The sequence below is a fragment of the Ipomoea nil genome, unplaced genomic scaffold (assembly GCF_001879475.1).
Source record: "Ipomoea nil cultivar Tokyo-kokei standard unplaced genomic scaffold, Asagao_1.1 scaffold1043, whole genome shotgun sequence".
In the NCBI taxonomy this organism is placed as follows: domain Eukaryota; kingdom Viridiplantae; phylum Streptophyta; class Magnoliopsida; order Solanales; family Convolvulaceae; genus Ipomoea; species Ipomoea nil.
In genome coordinates, this window is record NW_017617471.1 from 8,402,652 (window position 1) to 8,422,897 (window position 20,246).

A 20,246-nucleotide genomic window follows, 5' to 3' on the forward strand; every position below is an offset into this window, starting at 1 on the left:
CTTTTTGTGATCAAACATGCAAAAACTAATTAACCAAACATTCAGATGGGTTGTTTAACCAAACAGTCGTTATATTATAGACCGCGGTGCATGTGCACCGCGGTAAAAAACGGCGCCGTTTCTTTAAGTAAAGAAACGGCCCGCCGTTAGAGTTAACGGAGTCCGCTTGTTTGGTGTATTAAACACCAACTGACACTATAGTATATCTAAACCGACACTGCAGTTATATCAAAATGATACTGTAGTTATAGTGAAATGAAACGGCAGTGTATATAAAATGAAACTGAATAACATTTCACATATTTGAGTATATATTGTACAATGAAGCTGTAATTATATCAAAAATGATCATGTAGTTGTGTTTTAATGAAACTATAGTGTATATAAAATAAAATTAAATAACATTTTCACATATTTGAGTCTATAAATATCGAATGAAACTATAGTTATATCGAAATGAAACTGTAGTTGTGTTGAACTGAAACTACAGTGTATACAAAATGACACTGAATAACAGAGTTACTTTTTGCAAAAGGGTGCGAAACGGCGGAAACTAACACTGTTTATTTTCATTTAAAAAAAAACGTGCGGTGCATAATATAATTTGCCTTAACCAAATCAAATAACTAATAGTGGTCAAACAATTAAGCTAAAAGAATCTAAAATTATTTTTTTTGTACTAAAATTATTTTATGCATGCAATACAAACATTTTCTATTTACAAAGTAGTGTTTGTTCTATACTTTCTCAAAATATAGATTTTCAGCCCAAAAAAACTAAACCCTCACCACTAGAGTTCAAATTTATAACCACTTATTTGAAATAATAACCATGATGACATCACATTACATGGTAGTTTGCAGTCATTCACTACTATCAATCCTTATTCTTATTTCATTATTTTCTTCCTTATAATTTTTTATGTTAATTCAATTAATTAACTCTGTCATACTAAAATAAACTATATATTAAAACTCAGTTTGGTTGAAGTCTTTAAGATTAAAGCCAGCCGAAAAAATGGACCCCAGTTGATTATGCCACAATTAAGGGATAAGCATAATAATTGTTTAAGAGTTAAAAGAAAGCACAAGATACTACCTAGTGCCATGGTAACAACCTTTATTAATTTAATCATCAATAATTTTTATTTTCAATTATATTTTTAAAGCAATCTTAGTTTTGAATTTATCAAACCTTTGCAATGGGCAATATAATATTTCACTACTTAAATGATTTAGCATTTAATTTGGTTTAATGTCTCCAAATAAAATTAAACATTTGTATTTGACATATCTACTAAGTAAAACGAAACGAAATGCTTCGTCCTCATTTTAAGATCAAATTAAACCGAAAAGTTAGACTTGGTTTTTGAAGCAATCTACTCCGTATTATTCAAAACCAATTTTTTTTAATGTCTATTATAATGTAGTATTTAAATCTATTGAAACACAAAGAGTTAATATTACCCTACTAAAGCTCGAATACATAACCTCCTAATTAGAAGAATTACTTTATGTCACTAGACCACAAAGTCATTGATGCTACACTCCAATATAATGACAACAAAAATGAATATGCTAACATCATCGATTAATTAATACAAAATGGTTTAAATGAAATATCACAAAAAATTTAACTAAAAAGATAAAACTTTATGTAAGAATGATAGGATTAGAATAATTAAATCTTGCCTGTATGGACAGTTCAACTGGTCATAGGGGTAAAGTTTGGGAAGAATGATCAGGGATCGAGTTTCATCAGCAACAGTGTGGGAGCAACCTCTCAAAGTGAGTTGCTAATTGTGCACAGTAAGCAAATATCTAGCCTCATTGGTTCAGTTGAGTTATCATGTTTTACCTTTATCGGGTCGGGAATTCAACCTTTTGGGAAGAATAATTAAATCTTATCACTAACTAATTAATCCCATAGATTCCGGTAGGCGAGGTTAATTATTGATTACTTAATTGAAAGGTTAATTAAACGAAATGAAGTTTATGATTGAGATGAGGTTTGATCATTTATATGATACTGATAGAAGAGGTGGCCTGCCTAGTCAGCAGCTTGCCCCAGTGTTCCCTTTGTCGTCTTCTCCATCAAAGAATCATTTTTTTCTTTTTCTTTTTTTCTTTTTTAAGCTCATCAAAGTATAACACTGTCCGTCCATCGTGTCCTAATTTCCACGATTTGACATCTGACCTAATTAAGTAACTCTCTAGCTCAATTGGTTTATGATATTGTGTGAACGTTAATTTAATTCAAAATAATTTTATATTTAATTACCGTAGTGATATAATGTCATAAGAGTTGATTCTTAGTTTAGTATGTACTCAATGTAAGTATATATGGTGTTATATTTCAATTCAGCTCTCGATTAATAATTTGGTGACTAATTGACGTTAACATTGATGATTTCATCATTAACTGTGTAATGATTTACCTTATAAAACTTATGAAAATAAATCAAGAGAAAATGACACTTTTTTCTCAATGTGTTATATATTTATAGTACTTCTTTCCTCTGAATTATGTAAGTAGCAGTTTTTCCTTCTGATATGTTAAATGGACATATTTATCGTTTTTTCCAACAAATTATAACCAAGATTTGGTTCAAACCAAACAGACTATAGCAACCAAACAAAAAGGTTCTGATGATATTTTAGAACTGGAACCCGATATTTAGAGTTTATTAAAATTGCGAATCGAAATTGTCAGTTCATGTTCTAAATTGAAAAAATAAAATACATCAATTGTTTAATTTAGAATATTTAAAAAAAATTAAAAGAAAGTTTGAACCAGCAGTTCAAATTGGATCTGAAATCGTGAATCGATAGTTCAAAATCGAAATCAAATCGCTGTTATATATACTTATATGTGAGAATCAGAATAAATGTGAAAAAGAACATACACTATTTGCAAATATTATAATTCTAATTTTAAATTAATGCTTGTAGGTCTTCTGATTCTAAACTCTGGTTCACGGTTTAGGATCCATTTTTTTCAGTTTACGATTTTAATAAACTGAAACCCAAATATTGGGTTCTGGTTCTGAATCATAACCGAAAAATTTCGATTTGATTGTTATAGTGTTCGGTTCAGTTCGAATCGAACCGTAGTCACCCTTACGTATAAGGAATAATTTGTTAAAGATGATAAATAAATAAAATATTTATTTTAAGGGTAGAAATGTCTATTTAATATATCAGAGGGAAATCACCACTTTTATAATAATTGAAAGGACTAATGTGAATACATGAATAGTTTAGAGAGAAAAAGTATTATAAGCATATAATTCAAGAGGAAAAATATCATTTTCCAAAAAAAAAACAAAAATTAGTAATAAAGGTGTTGGTTTTACGATTAGTGCAATTAAGGGCTGGCTAACACAACCGGTTGAAAACAAAGTGTATAATGCTCATAAGAACTCGAAAGAATAGGATATTGTTATGACTTTTTGAATAATGATTAATGTGTCCTTATTAGCCATTTTTAGGGTATTTATAAATCTCAAACTACCAATTAAGGACTCAAACTAAATATGGAAAATAAACTTCTCAGAGTACTAATTACAAATTAATTTTCTAAAACATAAAGAAAATCATCTCCTAAAACTAGTCCAAGTATCTTCGCTTCCATCAATACTTCTCATAAATGAGATTTTGTGTCTCCCATCCGTTGGGGGAGATTTTTTTTTTTTTTTTTTAAATGCTACTGACTCTATTACAGTAATAATACAAGATTACATGTACAATCGTGCGTACTTAAGTAATTTCACTTTTGAGTGAAATGTTTAAGCCAAGGCATCAGTTTACATCTTCAACAAGTCACTAAATAGGTCATTCTTGTACCTTATGTAAGTGGCATACTAAGTAAAATTGGACACACAAACTCAATCGTTATGTCATGGAACTGTGTTTATCATCCATGGTGAATACGGTCCCAAACGATAACAGTGCCTACGGGCACCGTTATCTTCCACCAATCTTTCTTTCTTTTTTTCCTCTTTTTTTTTTCTTTTTTTTTTTTTTTAACAGCGCGACTTTTCTTCTTCATATTCACATTTACGGTTTCACTTCCTCTTCGCGCAAGTTTCTTCAACACTCATAAATTATGAATGTGCAGGCATGAATTTATGAATGTACAGTTATGAAATTATGAATTTTCTGTTATGAGATTATGAATTTTCTATTATGAGATTATGAATGTACAAAAAATTCATAATTACATAACTGTAAATTCATAATCTCATAACAGAAAATTCATAATTTAATAAATGTTTTTCTATTATGAGATTATGAATTTTCTGTTATGAGATTATGAATGTACAGAAAAGTCATAATTACATACCTGTAAATTCATAATCTCATAACAGAAAATTCATAATTTAATAAATGTAAATTCATAATCTGCACATAGAATGCAAAACGCCGTTAACAGCACATTAACTAAATTTATTTATTTTTTCGGTAAAAACGATGTCGTTTGGGACCATGTTCACCAAGTATGGTGAACACGTTTCCACAGCATAATTTGCGACACAAACTTTAGCCAAGAATTGATAGACTGACCTGATAAGTCTACAACTTATAAGTCTGATGACCCAAACGGATAGCCCAAAATTTAGTGGGCTAGCTCGATAGCGCAAACCACTTAATGCTATTCTTTGATGTACAAGGGGTGCGAAACAAAATATATATGTAGATAATTTATATGTAAACTCATGTTTAAGTAATTTTTATTAAATTTGTAAATAAAATTTTAATATTACAAAATAAAATATTTTGTATGAAAATAAATAATAAAGAAAAAAAAACTTACTTTAATTATTACATTATAGTATAAATATATTAATTATTTTTAGTTACAATTTAAAAATGAGAGTTTATATTGATTGAATGATGTATAAATTTATATTTATTAGTGTAAATGTGCTAGCTTATCGAAATTTAAAGTTTATATTGTTAATTTAAAAATGTCAAAAGTTTTAGTTGAGCCTATCTAATGAGCCCAAAACTGAATTGGTTGGCTTGTTTGACATCGAGTTGTTAATACCATGGACCAGGGCCCACGTTGCAAATTGTGTATTTTTAGTATTGAAATCGTGAACTTCTAGAATATAAATTGTGTTTCTAAGTCAAAACACATAACAATTGTATAAGAGATTTTTTTTTTACACAAGTAGAAGGAAATTTGTGAATACAATACATGGTCATCAAATCCTAATCTGTTAATTCTGTGTGACTGCAGTATTTGAAAGGAAATTGTGATTTGTGAATACAAAACAAGGTAGTCAATTACATATATGTTAACATTGTGTGTTCGTAATATATAAATTGTGAATTTTTAAAAGGTAAATTGTGAACATTACACCCGGGTCCACAAAATAATTAGCGTTTGACGTCTCTAGTAGAAAATAGCGGCAAATTGTTGTGGACCATGGTCCACACATTACTATGTGCACCATAACAAAAAGTACATGTTTATTATACTAAAAGTACATTATTTGTATACTGACTGTACATTATATAAAATAATGTACTTTTAGTACTCAAATAATGTACTTTTTTTAAATACAATATACATTTTTAATATACTAAAAGTACATTATTTATAGGAATAAGGGTCAAATAGGCTATCCAACTACACACCAACATGCAATTAGGCCACCCAACTCAAAAAAAAACTACAATTAGGTCCCTGAACTACACAAATTTATGCAATTTCACCAAAAATGACTTGTTTACCTGTTGATACGCTAACGTGTCGGTTACCAAATTAAAAAATAATTTTTTAACTTTTATTTTAATAATTTAAAATAAAAAATTATTTTAAAATTTAAAAAATAATAATTAAAAAAAAAAAAAAAAAAAAAAAAAAAAAAAAAAAAAACAGAGACGAAGGGGTCTCCGGCAAGCCATGGAGAACCCTTCGTCTCCATGGTTGGCCGGAGATGAAGGGCTCCCTTCGTCTCCATAGCTGGCCGGAGATGAAGGGCTCCCTTCGTCTCCTGGTCATGGTTGCAGTAGGCACTAGGCGCTAGTCGGGCGTCCGGACAGCGCCTAGCGCCTAGGCGGTCTAGGCGGCACTAGGCGGGCGCCAAAAAAACAGTGGTAGACTTGCAGTTTGACAATTTTAATGAGTTTATTTTCAACATTTAATCAAATAACACATCCAAATAAATGAATTAATGATAATTCATAAGTCATAACATCAAAATAATGGTTTTCAAAAAAAAAAAAAACATTAAAACAATATTAAAAATTAAAAATACTCAAATATGAAATACTCAAATACTTCAATCATCCAAAGATTCAAAGTATCAAACTAGTCTACGAGTGTATATATGTCATATTATATATATGTATGCGCGCGCGCACACACACACATATATATAATAAAAAAAATAGGCCGAGCCGATCAGGTTAACTCGACTGAAATGGACGAGTTAACTCGACTAACTTAGACGCTAAGCGGCCAAATCGGCCGAGTTAGGCGCTAGGCGGATGCCTAGGCGGCCGGTAACCTAGGCGCCTAGGGGATAATCGCCACGGTCTAGAGGCGCCTAACGCCTAGGCGGGCGCCTAGATAGATTTTTACACCCCTGCTCCTGGCTGGCCGGAGACGGAGAACCGTTCGTCTCTGTCCAGCCAGGAGACGAAGCCCTTCGTCTCCGGCCAGCCATGGAGACGAAGGGTTCTCCATGGCTGGACGGAGACCTTCTCCGACTGTTTTTTTTTTTTTTAATTTTAAAATAATTTATTATTTAAAATTATTAAAATAAACGATTAAAAATTATTTTTAATTCTGTAATCGACACAACAGGTAAACAAGTCATTTTTGGTGAAATTGTACTAATTTGTGTAATTTAGAGATCTAATTGTAACTTTTTTTAATTGGGTGGCCTAATTGCATTTTGGTGTGTAGTTGGATGACCTATTTGACCCTTATTCCTTATTTATATATTGAATGTACCTTATTTATAGATGTGGTGTTTCAAACTTACTGTTTGCTGCATACTCTGATCTTGGTTATTGCATAGTGATAGTTCAAAACCGGCCCAGAGGTTTTCTGGCTTCTTACCAAACAATAGAGCCCTAAAAGCACTGTCTAGAAATATTATATTGTCACACCAAAATATTATCAACTTCTACTTACTTTCTTGCTTAACTATGGAGGTTTGAGATTTCGGTGGGTGCTATTTGATAATATAGTTAGTTTATTAGTTAATTTTGACTTGTTTGATTACTATTAGCTGTTTGACTTTGTTAAACAATCAATATGAGTGTTTGATTAATTAACTTTTTGTAACAATTTTTTGCTCCAAAATGCTAAAATTCAAAAGCTGTTCAAAGCAACTTTTTCAATTATCTTTTTGTGAAAGTCATTTTGCATGTAATCTGTTATCAACTAATTTACCAAACATCTTTAAACAATCAACTATTATTATAAACTAGTTAAACTCACTAACCCAATCAATTAACAGATATTTACCAAGCACCTCATTTCCCTCAATCTGATGAGTTGAAACAAGTGTCCTATTGTCTTGTTTAGTCATTGATTTTTTTCATTGGTTTGTAGTATTATTTTATTTTAAGAAAATGCTTAGTGATTTTTGCTAGTAACCATGTTACTTTGTACACATGTTTGACCTACTTCACAAAATGCCGGCCAACTTTTTGCATTGCTCCAAACTTCATTACATAATTGATCATGTTTTTAACGTGAAGCTGTTTGGTAAATTTACTAAATGAGATTAGATAAGTGATTGGTAGGTAGGTGCAGTGGATCCAAACTAAATTGAAATTTGGGTTATATGCTGAACAATCATTATTGTGTTGACCATGGTCCACACAATACATTCCTTGTATTGTGTGGAACATTCTATCAAATAATGTACATTCATTCAGAATATAAATAATGTATTTTTAGTATATTAAAAATATTTTTTTATATAGTTTACACAGCACTGTGTGAACCATAGTCCACACAATAATTTGCATATGCTGAACTAAAAAAAATTGCATCATAATCCCAAGGCTCTTAAAGGAGGTTAATCACGGGATGTGCCTTAATTCCAAAGGCCCTGAAAACTTGGTGAAAGAGGCAAATTGTGGAATGTCTCAACTCATGGGCTCCCAAATACTTGCAAAATAGTGCCCAGCAGCTGCGGCTATTATCAAAGCAAAGTAATCAACTTATGTTAAATTGGTCGACTAGCGGCTACTATCAAAGCAAAGTAATCAACTTATGTTAAATTGGTCGACCAGTTAAAATGTGCCCAAGGACATGTATGCTGAACTAGATGAGGTGGGTGGTCCACATAAAGGTGAATGGGATGTTAATTCACCAAAAGGATAAATACTGAAAGCAACCTAGCTTCTTATGAAACATCTTACAAGATTCAGACACATAACTATGTGTTCAAACTAAGATCTTTCAGTTTCAGTATATAGATTCTATCATTGTAATGGAAGCTACAACCTTAGAGACAGCGTTACAGCCGTTACTTTGAGGCTTTGATTGCTAGATGTATAGTACAAATGAATATAAACAATTGAAGACTACATTTTAAGGCTCTTTCTTCACTGCATAAACAGAACAGCACTAGAAGGATATCAGATAAATTCCTAATAATAATCAGCCCTAACGATTAACTGTGTTGAATTTGACATATTGAAAGGTCTGGCAGGTGAAGAATAACAACCACCTGCCAGTTCGGCAAAAGCAAAGATGAAGAATCAAAGAATGAGACAATGTATTATAGTACTAAAAGGTTACAATATATTTCTAGAATTATGTGGAGAAACATAGTACATATATATACAGACACATAACTCTTAATTAAGCACCTATTCATAAACAAGAGACAGTCACGGACTCTTGTTTAGTGTTTACGCCGAAAAATAGGTGTTGCTGGAAATTGGAAGGAAAATAGCCTAGGAAACATAGGCTCTAATACCATGTTGAATTTGAAAGATCAAAAGGTCTGGCAGGTGGAGAATAACAACTACCCACCAGTTAGGCAGAAACAAAGATGAAGAATCAAAGAATGAGACAATGTATTATAATACTAAAAGGTTACAGTATATTTCTATAATTCTATGTTTCTAATGAAGAAACATAGTACATATATATACAGACACATAACTTTTAACTAAGCAACTATGCATAAACAAACACAACCCTTTGTTTTTCAACAAACTGAAATAATATTGGTCAAAATAATTTTTTTAAAGACCCTTAAAACTATAAATAAAATTTCAACAAGTAATTATTTTTTAAGAAAATCTATTTCATTTCTGCAAACAATAGTATAAAATGGAAGCACCAGCAAGTTCCTTTGAGACTATGCTGGAAAGAGGAACAAACGCTTTCTTACAAACAAACCTAAAATTAACCCATCATAAGTGCCAAGTATAATAAAAGGATGTAGGAATTCACTCCACTATCTATCCAATTCCTAGCTAAAATCCTAGACAAGTATAACAAAATGTAACAATACACCATGTTGCTCAATGAAATCCTAATAGCAGTCCAGCAAACAGCAGTAACCCAACAATCAAGAAGCATCCAATACCACGTGATCCAATCATGTCTGAACAGCCCCCGTGCATGTAGCATGCATAGGCCCAATGCGACCAGGGAATCAGGGATAGCTCAATATCGCACAGACGCACACATTAATAAAAGCAAGAAAACAATCCTAGCAGGAATCAACATTTTAGCAAATGGCCAGCTAATACCGGAATTGATATGTTTTAGTACATTAATTCATAATTTCACATTACCAATAATTTTGGTTTATATTACTAATATATATTTATTTGGATTGGACTATATTATCAATATATATACATATATTAAGAATTTCAGTTAACTGATAAGTTCAATTGGTTAATCAAATTGTCAAACCGAATTAACCAATCACTAAATTTTGAAAACTCTCAAATCATTGATCAGACCTAAATATTTCAATTAAACAAAAAAAAAAAGAAGCCAAACCAAATTTCATCAGTTCGTTAACCAATTTTTCACTAAAATTTTCACACCCTTAGTAATATCAGGATAGTAATGCAAAGCTTTGGTATAACATTTTACATCCTACTAAGCAGCTATCAAAATAGCAAATAGCTAGCCCCCATGATTCCAAATAATGCACACAAACCACCGAATGATCATTGTCATCTCAGGCCAATTCTTCTGGGCCATTGCCATCTTGCCCGCTCTTTTGGCATTGCTTTTTCCCATTATAACATGCAATCCACAATTACCTACTTACAACCTGACTATAGGAAGTACAACCTTAGCTTTAGCTCCAGAAAACAATGGCAATGAGTATAATATGTTGATCATATTAGCTTGCATCCTAAATTGTGTAGTTCATAGTTCCAGAACTATAAAGCCTCACTTTAAGTTGCAAAGTGTTATTTTATTAACCATATTTTGGGTATTTATACTTAGCATAGTCCTCGAAACCAAACTCAAAATAATCAAATTTTCTACAATACCTCCCACCATGCATGAGTTCTTTTCACACCATTCCAACAGTTCAAAATAGAATTGGTCACACATCAAAGAACAATTCACATAACAATTAAAACTAGTCTAAAGGCATCACATAGCATAGAAACAGTCATTCATATAAGCAATCAATCTCCAGAAAAAAAAAAAAAAAAAAAATCCTATTTCTCGGGGAATATATATAACAAAGGTGTTTTGACATTATCTGAGATAGTACAAAATTGAATCAACAAAGAGCAAAGACTTATATAATTTCTATCATTGCTTTTGAAGCTTTATTTTCCAAGAAGGATGCATATATTATATATATATATATATAGCAGCAGCAGTTCAATGTAAAGATTGCACAAGTAAATGTAACTCTCTCGAGGAACACAAAATTATCAGCTGATTAGCCCTCTAACAAAACTAACTTACAGGCGGACGCAATCAATCGCTCCCAAGTCATTCCTGGGAAGGTTTATTAGTTCTATTCTTGTTACCATATATCAATCCAGTTTCCTGCGAAAAGGCAAAATTATTGTAAAGAAATCATAGAAGGATTTGATTATAGGGTAGAAGAAAGAAGGGCGGGGAGATTTACCTGAGGATCTGGGATTGGTTTCCGTTTCTCAACGTAACGATAACGATCAGAGGCAGCGGCGAGCGCAGCCCTTTCCTCTTGCTCTCGCTTGAGCTCCTGAGCAGGCTTGACCCAGAGATAGTAAGCAAGGGTTCCGGCGACGACCCACGATGCCAAATTGGAACCTCCCCTTAAACCTCCGGTCAAGTTGCCGAAGAAGGACCTCACGTTCCCCAACGTCCTCCTCCACCCACTATCCATTTAAAGACTTCGGGCGATGTGAACTGATTACTTCCCTCACGAATCCTTGTCTTGCTATCCAATACAGCCCGCCTAGATTAGAATTGGGTAGGGTGGAAACAACGAACGCCCACCGGATTCAAATCTGGGTTTCTACTAGCTAGGTTTATCAATCTATCGACGATCTCCGACTGTATCAGAAAGTATAGTGAAAATACAGGTAGAGCAGGAACTAGGAAGGATGATTTACCCGCACCAGTGAAATAAAGCCATAATTATTGTATAACGCTTTTTGTGTTGATAATGAGTTTTTTTTTTTTTTTTTTTTTTTTTTTTTTTATCACTGAGCATATCTTAATTGTAGGAGGTATCTTTAAATCCGTGTCATACTCAGATTAATTCTAGTTCGCACCGAGTTGGATTCTCATGTGAAAGTTGTGAGTTCAATCCTTAGTGGAGATGTTATTAGCTCTTTGTGCTTCAGTAGGTTGAGAATGTATTTATGAACATATACTACATTGTAATAGAGTCAATAGCATTCAAAAAAAAATCCTAGTTCGTACCGGGGCCCAAATATAAGGCAAAGTGCTGATCATAGTGACTTTTGAGAGGGAAAAAATTTTAAATTTTATTTTTAGTCATTGATTATTGTGATATTATTATATGTATGTATGTAAGAGTTATTATTGTGATACTATTGATATTTTTCAATTTTTATCATTGACTTTGAATTTGACAATAAATGAGTCCCTTGATTATTAATTTTGTTCAAGATTTTGTCATACGGTTAAATATCCATTTAGTAACCTTTAAACTTAAGAGAGCAAATGTAAAAATTGACTTGTTACTAAGATGGATAAATTGGGTTCATAAACTTTATACACTAGGTTCATCATTTGTGAAAATGTGAATAACATGTTGTGGGTGTTTGATTGGATGAAGTTATAGTTCAATTACAACATAATTCTTTGGCCACCCGAATTACCGTGTTTGATTGAAGGAGATTGCAATCCCACTTAATTGCAAATCATACCCTTCCACATATGAATTGCAATTCAATGGGAAAAGGAAAGGAAAAAAATAAAGAAAAGACTTTTTTTTACTCTTGATTATTATTATATTATTATTACACAACAGACATTTTAGTCTCTATATAACTTTTTCGGCAAATTATGCTGTGCATCCGTATGCACCATGCATGGTGCATACGGATGCAAAAACGACGTCGTTTTATTAAAAACACGCATCTCCCCTTTAAAATAAAAAACTCATGTTTGATTCCCAGCAACAATATATAAACTAAAATTCCATAATCAATGAACTATAATTCCATAATCGATGAACTAAAATTCCATAATCTAATCTATGAACTAAAAATTCCAAAATGAATGAACTAAAATTCCAGAATCTATGAACTAAAATTTCAGAATCGATGAACTATAATTCCAGAATCAATGAACTAAAATTCCATAATCTATGAATTAAAATTCCAGAATGAATGAACAACATAATGTTGTTGCTGAGAATCGAACCTGAATTTTTTTTTTAAGGGGAGATGCGCGTTTTTAATAAAACGACGTCGTTTTTGTATCCGTATGCACCATGCATGGTGCATACGGATGCACAACATAACTACTCAACTTTTTCCCTTTTCATTCTCAATAATTTTATTCCTCCATACCAAACAATGTAATTTGAATTCCTACTTTATTTCCACATTATTATTTTTTTTCACCAAATTACAATTTTTTTCCCTAATTCCTTCATTCCACCTTATAATAATTATTCGGGACAGATGAGGTGGGGACGGGTATCCTATGCTCGTCCCCGTTCTAAAATTACACATATTACTCATCCCTAGGACCCTATCTTCATTTTTCAAAAATTTTTTCCATCTTCGTTCTTGTAATATAGAGGCGAAAACCCCTATTAAGACAATTGTTATATCGTGCGCCCTGCCCAAAACGATGTTGTTTTTTATGTTAAGATTTTATGTGTATTATGTTAAGAGTTTATGTGTATTAAATTAAGAGTTTATCGGTATTGTGTTATGAATTTATATGTATTATGTTATGAGTTTATGTGTATTATGTTAGTTTATGTGTATTATGCTATTTGCACCACCTTGTCAAACTTGCATTTAATACTTTGATTAAAATTTAATTAATTAATAAAAAATAAAAAAAATAAAAAAAATACTCACCTTCTCCGGTGAGAAGGCAGCCCAGTGGGTCGCCTTCTCACCGGAGAAGGAGACCCAGGCAGATTTCTACCTGGGTTGCCTTCTCACCGGAGAAGGCGACCCACTGGGCTGCCTTCTCACCGGAGAAGGTGACGACAAGTTTTTTTTTTTTTTTTTAATTAATAATTTGATTGTAAAATAAAAATAAATATAAAATAAATATTAGACTTTTGACCACATTAAATGATGGGGTGTAAATAGCATTTTTTAGTTAGCACCACCTATAAAGTGGTTTGACCTATTATATAGGTGGTGCAAATAGTAAAAAGGGGGGTGTGAATAGAATTTTCCATTATTTTTCATACTACACATATATTGATTATATTGAATGTAAATAATCTAGTTAAATTTTATCTGTATTATAGTCAGACTAATTCACGTTCGCATCAAACTGGCTTAATTACAACACAAAGTGTTGATCAGATTAGTTTTAAACTAATGCTTTTAATTCATATGATTTAATTAAAATAAATGTTACATGTATTCGCATTCAAAAAAAAATGTTACATGTATTTTTTTTATCTACTACAGTCTACAGGGCAATCCGATCATAAATAGCATGGGAACTATGACCCTTCTAGGATGTATGACACCTAACAAATTCTCTTACACGATCTTTCAAAGATGAAGGAAAGATCTCTCGATTACATGCAACCAATAGGCATACAAAATAGAAGTTTTGATAAGAAAATAGATTAGTTGCTCTTACTAATATGCTCCAATTGAATATCCTAGTATATTCTCATCAATAATCTACACTCTCTTTCAATAGATTAATAATCGCCCCCCACATTATATCTTTCCCTTTATGTCCATTTAACCAATTTACTTCTCATGGTGAATTGCACTTCACACAAGTTAATTGATGTCCTTTTCCCATGCAATTTGTAACCCCGACCATTATCACAACCCAAGTTTCATTCTCTTCCGCTTCACAAACATTTATATTATATGCAAATCCCGCAATCCAAGCTCTATCCGAATACCTAAACAATCTCCTGCACCTTATCTTTTCCTCATTAATCTTAAGACAATAGTCAACAATAAACTTAACCTTACCATCACACGAATAAGCCATGGTTCACATCACGAGCATGCATGCCAAGTATTAAATACGTTTGATTCAAGTTATATCTTATTAAGTATTTAAGTGACTAAACTTCCTTACAATATCTAATCTTCTTATCAAACTACGGTTTACATCACATTTGATTAACTTACATTATATTATTTAAAATTTTATGAGACTTTTAAACATATAACCCAAAACACAATCTTAACTTACATTATATTATTTAAAATTTTATGAGACTTTTCACCATATAACCCAAAACACAATCTTAAGAAATAAATTATTATATCTAAAATTTCACAGTATTTAAAATACTATCCAAAAACTAAATGTAAATATATAACATTCAAACATCAACAGTATCGAGATTACATGATATATAATCTAAATCAAACATCCCATGCTAGCTTACCTGTTTGGAATCCAAACATTATCGTATTCGAATGATCAAACTATTCGTGTTTTTTTTTGACTCCATAGTCACAAAATATCATCATCCAAATTCCTTATTACATAGAGTGGTCCATCCACAGCTAATACAATGTTAGGACAAAGTACAAATGCTTATGCGTAGCTTGCCTTTCTCACGTGTCACGCCCGCCAATCTCTTTTTTACCCATGTGCGGATCCAGAAATTTTTGTCAGTAGGGTGAAATATAATAGAAAACATAGTATAATCCCTAATATCATTATTAATATTATAATATGAGATGTTTCAAAAAAATATTATAATATGAGATTAAAAAAAAATAATGTTACAAATAAAAAAATTCAATTAGAATTAGGAAAACTAAATATCTTACCATCTAAACTAACTCATTCTTTAGTTAAATTTATGTAAATTTAATATTTATAAGTTAACTATGTACATACAAGAAATATATACATACAATATATATAAATAGGACTGGATGGAGAGTGGGGGCAGCTGCCCCCATTGTGGCTCCGCCATTGTTTTCACCCAATACACCCACAACCCATCATTAGCCATTGGAAATCTTATTTGCACTTAATCTTGTGTGCAAATATCAATTAAGTTATACCAGGATTTGCTTGTCAAGCATTAACTAAAAAGTTGACGACACTCGATTATCCTCCACACTTCAAATTGATAGCATTTAATATGGAGTGTATGATAGAGTCATAGTTGTATTTGCTCTGATCTTATATATTGCAGTATTTGTTCAAAAAAAAAAAGCATTTTAATTTAAAAGGTTAACGTTGTTAATTATAAGATTCATAAGAGTATCATAATAATGACAAATTTTATTAGTAACACAAGTGGCATAAGTGCATGTAAAGTTATATTTTAAGAAATAAGAGTTGTTTTTAATTTTTTTTTTAGGGTATTTTGTGATGTCATATGAGTGTATGACAAATTAAAATGAATTTTTCAATATGGTATTGATGAACTTAGGCCGACGCACCTTAAGTTTTAACAATTGACGCACTTTAAGCACACAAATCACACAATTTAAGAAGAAAAAATCACGCAGTTAAAACTTTAGATTGACGCACTTAAGTTTCAACAACTGACGCACCTTAAACACAGAGCACAAAAACCACGCACCTTAAACACAAAAACTATGCACCTTAAATTTGACCTAGATACAAAAAGATCAAATTGTCACCGCATTTTTTTTTAAATTCTTGTTAAAATCCTGGATGTTGATCTTGACAAGATCAATGATTCTCATTTCATCTCACAACGCCACCTCATGTAGCCAACCGCACGAAAATTCATATATATATATATATATATATATATATATATATATATATATATATATATATATATATATATATATATATATATATATATATATATATATATATATATATATATATTGATCAAATATGGACAGACCTTCAAGTGCGCAAATCTGTACAATTAGGTATGCATGAATGCACCATCACGTGTTCATAAATGCACTAGGGTGAAATGCACAAACGCACCCTAAAAGTGCATCACACCTTGATACATTTCTAAATATATGGTGGTGCATTCATGCATACTTAGTGGTGCAGATTTACATGTCCACGCAGAAATTAAACCCTATGCAGATATAATGAGATAATAATTAGACAATAGGTAAAAAACTTTTAAAAAATGAGTAGAAAATTCGTGTTAAGGTCCAAAGCTTAGCCAATATTAGGGTTGGCCTAATACGTTCAGACCTTTGTGGATTTTGACCCATAAACCTTAGTTAACATAGCAAGTGGAGAACCAAAAAAAAAAAAAAAAAAAAAAAAAAAAAAAAAAAAAAAAAACACTATTGTAAGTTGTTGCCAAGTTCAAAAAACTAAGATCGATTACTGAACAATGAACATAGAGTTAAGACTAACATATTCTGGCGAACGTATCCATTTGCAAGATGAATTGGCATACTGCATAAATTTTTTTTTTTTTTTTTATCGATAATCTTAGGTGTATAGCAAGTTTGCTAAGTACATAAAAAGTTGTCAACAACAATTTTTTTGTATTTTAATTTTACAACAGGCAGTTTTTGTTGCCTTTTGGCAACAAAAGCTGCCGTAAAATCATACTTTTTAAAAAAAAATTCTTTATTATTATTATTATTATTATTATTATTATTATTATTATTATTATTATTATTATTATATAATATAAAATGAAAGTGTGATTATTTTTTAAAGTGAGAGAAATTTACAGAGATATAGAATAAATAGTAAATAATTTGTAAATTTGATGATGTGAAAGTGTGACTCATTTTAGAGAGTGATGAGAGGGATTTTCAGGAATAATGATGGCCTAATACCCACTAAACGACTGAGTGGTTATTGCCTCAGTATGTTGTAACTATTACGGAGTATACGTTTATAAATTTGTATTAATAAAGGCATCATTATGTGCTTCCATGCACAAAACACACATTCTGTTTGCAATAACAATTTAAAGGTAATCAATACAAAACCCGGTGCAGACATCTTTCATTTTCTTGTGTTATTATTTTACCCGTTTACATTTAAGCCATCAATAAAAATTAAAAATAAAATTTGAATCCTAAACATTGAAACCAATGGCACCTTATTACTAAACTAAATATTTATAAAAACAAAAAAATACAAATGTTATTTATAAAATACAAAGAGTAGTGATGATTCATTAAAGAGATACTCCGTAATTTACTATATTAGTATAGCTATTATTTCCATATTATTATTTATAGTAGGGAAAAGGGTCAAATAGACCCTCGAACTTTAGCTTAAAAGTCAATTAGGCCCCTAAACTTTTTAAATGTGCAATTACACCCATCAACAATTCATTTAAGTGCAATGAAGCCCAAAAACAAATTAATGACCTGCTATCACAGGTCATTAGGGTTTAGGCCACCTTTCGGCGAATTTTTCGGCAAAAAAAAAGTGACCGGCGAAATTTTCGACAAAAGAAGTAACCGGCGAAATTTTTGGCAAATCTGGGTCGGTTGTTGATCACATTTTTTTGTTGAAAAATTCGTCGGAAAGTGACTTGAACCCTAATGACCTGTGATAGCAGGTCATTAACTTGTTTTTGGGCTTCATTGCACTTAAATGAATTGTTGATGGGTGTAATTGCACATTTAAAAAGTTTAGGGGCCTAATTGACTTTTAAACTAAAGTTCGTTGGCTTATTTGACCCTTTTCCCTTTATAGTATATGATTGTATTTGTGTGGTAATAGACTAGTCTACAATAGTTATACTTAGATGCTATTACTCAGGCATAGGATAGTCTTTGTTATAGGATATATCTCTGTATTTTCATATTATAAAACACAATATTTATAATTAAATTATGTTTTTATGTTAGAGTAAGCCCATAAGTGGATTTTGGTGTAGTTTTTGATGAAGCATGACCGATGTGGAAGAGAGAGGGTGAGAAGAGAGATTATTTTGACTTCTCTTCTAAAGTCTTTGATTTTTGTAGGAGAATTAAAAAAAAAAATACGTGTAGGAGCGTGATTGGAGAGCACTACTTGCTCCAGCACCATCTGGCGGCCACTCTGACCTTTATACCGTTACTTTCCTTTAGAAAAATAAAAAATAAAAATAAAATTGTCAAATGTTGTTTTTCCCTTTCTTTTTCTCTTCCATCTCTCTTTCTCTCTATCATACATGGCTTCCTAAAATATTGTGTAAAAACTAAACAATTGGAGATGCTCTAATGATAATGAATTTTTTGAAAAAAATGTTAAGTATACGACTAAACTTAGAGCATTCCTATTAGGGGGATTTTACAAGTTTTTTACAGGTGAGAGGTGGTGATGTTGCAGGAAGCCCTTGATTTTTTTAGAAATTGTGGGTCCCACCATATTTCCTTGCTTCTCTGCCTGGCCTGCGTGCAAGGTAAACAAGTGCCTAGTCTGGCGCTTTTAGAGTCTTTTATTATTATTATTATTATTATTATTATTATTATTATTATTATTATTATTATTATTATTATTATTATTATTTTGTTTGGCTGACATTTCGTTTTTTATTTATTATTTAATTTTACCTCATCATCCATTTTCTTTTTACAAATCACACTTACAAAAATCCCACTATTGATGATACCCTTAGAGCATCCATATCAGTTAATTTTTTCACAGTTTTTTAAGAGCCACTAGGAGAGTGAGGAGGGAAAGAGAAAAAAGAAAAAAGAAAAAAGGAAAAAGAAAATAAAAAAAGCTGAAGTCTGACGTCAAAGGAAAAAAGTGCCTAGCAATTTACGCGTCAGCTAGCGCGACGCAATCAATGCGCGAAACGCGCTCTTTTGCAGATTTTTAAAAAAACTTCTCTCCTTGGGGTCCACAATTCACAAATAACCCTTCACTTGGAGGAAGATAAAATTCATTCTCTCTCACACTTCTTCTTCATCCACATCATCTTGCATTGTTCCAAAAACACAAAATATCCATTGATACGGATGCTCTTATCATTTTTGTTCTATTGGGCCGCAGAACTTAAAAATGTACAATTACACCATTAAACATTGTAAAATATGTACAATTGAAACATATTTCAATTTTTTTTTTTAATTCGAACATATTAATTACACAATATGTATTGTGATAAAAGATTGAAATATTTTCAACTTAAGTTGCATTAAAAGAAATCATAAAAATGCTCTAATTACACAAATTTTATTTGTTTGATGGTATAATTACACACTTTTTAAGTTCAGTCACTTAATTGTACAAAATCAATAAGTTCAATGACATATTTGACACTTATTTCAAACTGACCTTTTTACGGTTGCTTTCTTTTAAAAAAAAAAAATATTCCCCCCCCCTCTCTCTCTCTCTCTCTCTCTCTCTCTCTCTCTCTCTCTCTCTCTCTCTCTCTCTCTCTCTCTCTCTCTCTCTCTCTCTCTGATGCTCTAATGATAATGAATTTCTTGAAAAAAAGTGTTAAGTATACAACTAAACTCAGAGCATCCATATTTATTTTTTTTCCACAGTTTTTTAGGAGTCACTAGGAGAGAGAGGAGGGAAAGAGAAAAAAAACTGAAGTCTAACGGCAAAGGAAAAAAAGTGCCTCGCAATTTACGCGTCAGCTAGTGCGACGCAATCAGTGCGCGAAACGCGCTCTTTTGCAGATTTGTTAAAATTTTTCTCTCTCCTTGGGGTCC

General features: G+C 31.5%; 1 protein-coding gene across 1 annotated transcript; it reads right to left on the minus strand.

The window, feature by feature from the left end:
* Nucleotides 1-10,693: 10,693 nt before the first annotated feature.
* LOC109180885 lies at nucleotides 10,694-11,552 on the minus strand. The gene is made up of 2 exons (XM_019330590.1): nucleotides 11,102-11,552; nucleotides 10,694-11,019 (listed from the first exon to the last, which is right to left on the minus strand). The coding sequence occupies exons 1-2, from the start codon at nucleotides 11,339-11,341 to the stop codon at nucleotides 10,963-10,965; spliced, it is 297 nt and encodes a 98-aa protein (XP_019186135.1). The 5' UTR covers nucleotides 11,342-11,552; the 3' UTR covers nucleotides 10,694-10,962.
* Nucleotides 11,553-20,246: the final 8,694 nt, after the last annotated feature.

Coding starts and splice junctions, on each gene's coding strand:
- LOC109180885 (XM_019330590.1), bottom strand. CDS start 11,341: ATGGATAGTGGGTGGAGGAGGACGTTGGGGAACGTGAGGTCCTTCTTC. Junction 11,020..11,101: donor AACCAATCCCAGATCCTCAG/GTAAATCTCCCC, acceptor GCCTTTTCGCAG/GAAACTGGATTGATATATGG.